The sequence below is a fragment of the Lentinus tigrinus genome (assembly GCF_003813185.1).
Source record: "Lentinus tigrinus ALCF2SS1-7 unplaced genomic scaffold L226scaffold_105, whole genome shotgun sequence".
Classification (NCBI taxonomy): domain Eukaryota; kingdom Fungi; phylum Basidiomycota; class Agaricomycetes; order Polyporales; family Polyporaceae; genus Lentinus; species Lentinus tigrinus.
Window position 1 is genome coordinate 1 of NW_027138014.1, and position 5,134 is coordinate 5,134.

Here is a 5,134-nt window from a genome sequence, read left to right on the forward strand (position 1 = left end):
TCTTCGGGGTTAGGTATCTTAAGAGAGTGCATCGGGATTGTTACTTTATCGTTTCTGGATACGAGGGCTCAAGGGCTTCGCATAGATGCTGCTCTTACCTGCGGGAGCGCGTACTCCCTGCTCACCATATCTGGGTCGCGTGTGGGTCCCGGGATCGGAGTATCCTGCGCACCAGATATATTGTGCGCGTGAGCGTTTCATACGATACATAGTAACTACTTCGCTCGCGGAACAGAAAGAGAATAATTACCGGGTGGCCAACATTGACCCTGTTTGCCTGCGATTGTCCGTCCATGTTGAATTCGAGGAGAAGAGACTGGTCGGCTTGAGGAGGGGTAGACTGCAAGCGTGATACGCTGTTGCAGGTCTGTGCAGGGAGTGTCGTCGTGGTCGTCGTGGTCAGAGGCCGAGAAACAAAGCCGCGTAAGCCTGGTGCAGGTCTCCGAATATCACGGAGCGGACCCGGAGCGGACCGTGGTCCGGGTCCAGGCCGATTCTCCGAGAATCGCGGAGAATGGCGGCGTCATAAGCTGCCTAACACGGGCTCTGTCTCTTCCTTCCCTACCACCAACTGCTTGGCTGCCGCCCACGAACGACATACCTCCTGCGACTGCGTTTCACGCTCCGCAGAGGTCCGGCACCATCTAGACGCTACTCTACAACTCGCTATACTTCTACTCACACGTTCTCGCCGCCTCCGACCATGCCCTCTCGCCGCTTCACGATCCGGGTGGAAAAGTCGAAAAAGGTTGTCGTTGGTGAGGAGGACGCAGTCCCCGAGGTAACGTTCCTTTTTGATCGATCTGTATTACATGGCGTAGAGTAATATTGTACATCGTACTAATGCAATGTCAAGGCGGCGCCCTCGAGCCGCGTACCCCAATCCCCATCGCCCGTCCCCGCTTGCAGCGAGACGTACGCTGACATTGTGAATCGCTACGCCCCCGAGGAGGTAAGTTCCCGGTAAGAAGGTGGGTGGTTCTCTGTGCTGCGGTCATCTCACCAAACTGCTAAGCTCGGTAAGGATCCCGAACTCCGCACACTTCTCCAGGGCGCTGCAGCACCGTCCACGTCCGCTTTACACTGGTCTTGTCGGCGTATTGAGGATATGTTGACGCGCGACCAGACTTCCATGGCTGAGACCTTGGAGAAGCAGGAACAGGCCCACCGAGAGGATCGCGCTTTGCATCAGCAGGAGAAGCACTCCCTCACTATGGAACTCGCTGACGCCAACCGTAAGATCCTCGCACTGCAGGACGCAGCGTCCAAGCGGGAGACCGAGGACGCGCAGGCGCGTCGTCGCCTCGAAGACAGCCTGAAGGCTCACGCGGAGACGCAAGCTCAGCTGGAGGAGTCGCGCAAGGCTCACTCCGACACTAGCGTCCTTCTCGACGACATGTTCCACCGGGTTGAGCGCATGGGACGCATGATCGACGAGAGCCACGCGACCGCCCTCCGCACACAAGCCGACTACTCGGTCCTCCAAGCTCGCATGTTTGAGCGCGAAGCCGAGTACGAGAAGCGACAGGACGAGCTCCGCACTGCACAGCGGCAGCTCGACCAGAAGACGCGCGAGACCACCGCGGAAGTCAATGTGAGTGGTCTTTCGCTTCATCGTATTCGCTAGGTTACTGACCAATCTCCTCAGCGTCTCCGTCAACAGCGGGTAAGCGATGAGCCTTCTCTGCACACTTCTGTCAATCGCTCAACTACTTATTCATGCAGGACGGGGTTCGAAGGACTCTGCAAGGTGTGCGGCGCGAGATGGAATGTCCCATCTGTCTCGGGGAGCGAATGATCGCGCGCGTGTAAGTTCTCGCTGTACTGACAGTCTAATGATCTAACAAATGACTTCTAGCTATCCCTGCTCGCACGCCGTCTGCAACCGATGCGCAGATGAGTGGTGGGACACGCAGGAGGCCAATCGTGGTCCTGTTGCCCCAGACCAGTGGTTCCAGTGCCCTACCTGTCGTAGTCTGACCGGTGTGATGGCCGCGCACGGCATACGTGTTCTTGCTTTGCAAGAAATCAAGGACCAACTCTGAGTAGGGACATTAGCATTCGGACATGTATCATACCAGTTTCCCTGAGCCCTCGCATCTCGCCCGCGTGTATCCTCATAGAATGTTTCTCGTTTCTGTTGATTCAAATATCATCGTTCATTCCAGTCCCATCCTTATGTGTGATTAGAAAGTTATCGTATCAATTTCTGCTATTGCTACCATACTGCACATGCCTAAGTATTCCCAAAGACGTATGTCCCAAGCAAAACTTGGCAACCCATGACCGCGCAGACCACTCACTCAGTTGGTAATTCTGTGTGTTCTACCCTTATCGCACAATGACGTCTCAGCGTTGCAGACAAAATAAGAGATCCCCCATTTCCTCATCGATCGTCCCTGCCAGAAATGGCCTACTTCCCACCAAGTGGTGTAGCAGCGCGCGGTTCTCACGCCGCGCGCGAGGCGGCGAACCCAGTGCTGCAGTTGTGCTGCAGTGCCATTTATCTTTGCTTCGGTGCCACTCTCTTCGTGCTTGACCCACAACACTCTTTACCCGCAACACTTCCCCGATACCGAAATTCACAAAAAGCCATGGTTGATATGACAAGCAGGCCGATGCCTGCGACACCTCAAGAGCAGGCAGACATCAAGACTCTGAGCGCGATGATGGGAGGAAACCTCGACGAGCATCATGCCCTCCTCCTCCTCCGGAAGCACAACAACAACCTCGAGAAGGCAGCGTCGGCTCTGCTGGAAGGAGATACGGGCGCGGATGATCCCATGTACGCGGACCTGCCTGGCCTCGAGCCCATAAACGCACCGGTCATCGGTCCTGGGCCGCGCACCCCGCCTCGTGAGTACATTGCCTAAAGACTTCACTCGTGCGCGCTGGTTGTGACTGTGTGGCAGCTTCAAGACCGGAGGGGGGTGTGATTGACCTCACGAAGGACGACGATGATGAGCTTGCGCGCGCGTTGCGGGCTTCGTTGTTTGACCAGGGCACCACACACTTTGGACCGAGCGACAGGGCCCCGAACCCGAGCTGGGCGATGGTACCATCCAACGTGCGTAGCTGAAGCTCGTACTCACCAGTGCGACGAATCACTGAGGAGATTGCAGGTTGAAGCGAATGCGCCGAGCGGGATGTCGCAGGACGACCAGGCGATGAGCCAGGCTATCGAGGTGAGCTTGTCGTACAACATCCCCGAGGACATCTACCACGAGCTTCCTTTGGAGGAGAGGGTACGTGAGGGAGACACGTACGCGCTCCTGCAGCGATGTGCGACCGTGTACTGACTTGTCGCTCGTTTGCCGCAGGCCTGTTGCACTCCGACCTACCCTCCCGGGCGAAGCCTACGCTGCGCTCATCTTGCACAGTCTGTACTTCGTCCCGCAGTTCAAGCACACCATCGCGCAATGGCTACCGCTGCCGGAACCCGGGACCTATGAGATGGAGCCACCGAGGAGTGGCCCAGGTATGTGATGGGTAACCGTACCCGCTGGCATGCATGAGCTGACCACAGCACCCGCCGCAGCACACCAGGCATGGACCATTTTGGAAATGTACACGAATATGGACCTCGCAAGGATGTCGGAGCTGAACGTCGACGCTTCCCTGAGGGCTTTCTCGACCGAGCCGTGGGGTGGTCCTGCAGAGCGGCCAGGCGATGTATCCGCTCGTAAGCACATATCACTCTTCAGTCTACTCCAGGCGGTCTGATTAACACCGCGCTAGGGTTCTATGGGAGGCTCGTGTATGCGATCGAGAACGTCCTCAAGTATAACAACATCAATAACCCAGAACGGAAGCAGTGGAGGTAATTGTATACGTTCCCGTCTTCACACGCATGATTCTTACCAGCCGCAGACTCATGGAACTCCAGTACGGGGAGCATGGTGCGGAACCAGACGACCTCAGTACACACAACCTCAGCGTCGTGCGGGTGAATGTCGGCTCCTCGCCCGACTCGAACGACCTCCTCTCTGCCCTTGCCGCCGAGTTCGCGCCCCCGGACACGCTGAAGAACAAAGCGCCTATGCGGCGCCATGTCATCTTCGAGCCCTCGGAGGTGATTGCCTTCGAGCTCGTCCGCGACTCGGCGCCGCCGTCGTACGACGCAGCCATTGGGCGCAAGAACGAACGCTCGACATTCAGGTACCCGAAGAGCCTGTATCTGGACCAGTTCATGCGCGACTCGTACGAGCTCTCGAATCAGAAGAGGATGACACAGCGTGGGCTGCTCGACGGTATCAAGGACCTGGAGGCGCGGAAGCAGAAGCTGCTGCACTTTAATGTAGGTCGCGTGTATCGTTTCTTTTGCTGATGCTCAATTTCTGCCGTCGTAGGCCAAGGGCACGTCACATACTCGCTGACCTGCAGCTTGTACTATTACGAGACCCAAGGGCCGCCGCGTACCTCTCTAGCACAGTGCACATACGCACCCGGACAACCACTCAGCGTGCAAACAGAGTCGCCGCGGGCGGAGTAATCATCACGAAACTGCGGGGGAACGTCGAACACGAAGGACGCACCTGGGTGACACTTGCACCGACAGCGTGAGTCCTCTCTTTTCCACTCTCTTCTCCCGCATGCATAGAGATCCCAATGCACACGTCAGGTCTCCGACTAACCTGCTTCGCAGACATGAACGACACAAGGTTTCTGGTCAGTTGAATCCGCTCTCGACACGAAAGATACGACTGACCATCATCCCGACGCACGTCGCCGCGCAGAGGTTGCAAATCCGGTCCAGGAAGAAGACGGTCAGAAGATCCACGGAGGACTACGGTTGGCGATCATGAAGCAGGTACGTACCGCGCATTTCCTTTCCGCAAGCGCGAGCAGCGCCTCCCTCATCCGTCATGGTAGCAGTCCCGACGTTGCGAGCACGGTAAGCCGCGGTCCGACCCGGGAGAACAGCTGGACGGGCGAGGACGCCACATCCGCCGAAAGCTCTCCCTACCCTACATCGCTCTCGGCGGAGGAGCTCATGCCGCCGAACCCATCTTTCCTGCCCGTGGTCGGTACGAACCCACACACGAGCATGACCAGTGTCGGTCCTATGGCGTGCAACAACAACGCGACTTCGACAAGCGGAGCTATTCAGAGCTGCTGCAACGGTGAGGGACGT

At 57.4% G+C, this 5,134-nt stretch overlaps 2 protein-coding genes across 2 annotated transcripts; both read left to right on the top strand.

Annotated features, from left to right (window-relative positions):
- Positions 1–703: 703 nt before the first annotated feature.
- On the top strand, positions 704–1,980 carry L226DRAFT_527672 (uncharacterized protein; the record flags this gene model as incomplete). The annotated part of the gene is made up of 6 exons (XM_067679154.1): positions 704–781; positions 857–952; positions 1,127–1,594; positions 1,649–1,666; positions 1,726–1,750; positions 1,859–1,980. The coding sequence occupies 6 exons, from the start codon at positions 704–706 to the stop codon at positions 1,978–1,980; spliced, it is 807 nt and encodes a 268-aa protein (XP_067528301.1).
- A 623-nt stretch (positions 1,981–2,603) lies between these two features.
- Positions 2,604–4,327, top strand: L226DRAFT_474481 (uncharacterized protein; the record flags this gene model as incomplete). The annotated part of the gene is made up of 7 exons (XM_067676601.1): positions 2,604–2,860; positions 2,920–3,067; positions 3,123–3,262; positions 3,321–3,478; positions 3,539–3,682; positions 3,739–3,814; positions 3,865–4,327. 7 exons carry the CDS (start codon positions 2,604–2,606, stop codon positions 4,325–4,327), a joined length of 1,386 nt encoding a protein of 461 aa, XP_067528302.1.
- Positions 4,328–5,134: the final 807 nt, after the last annotated feature.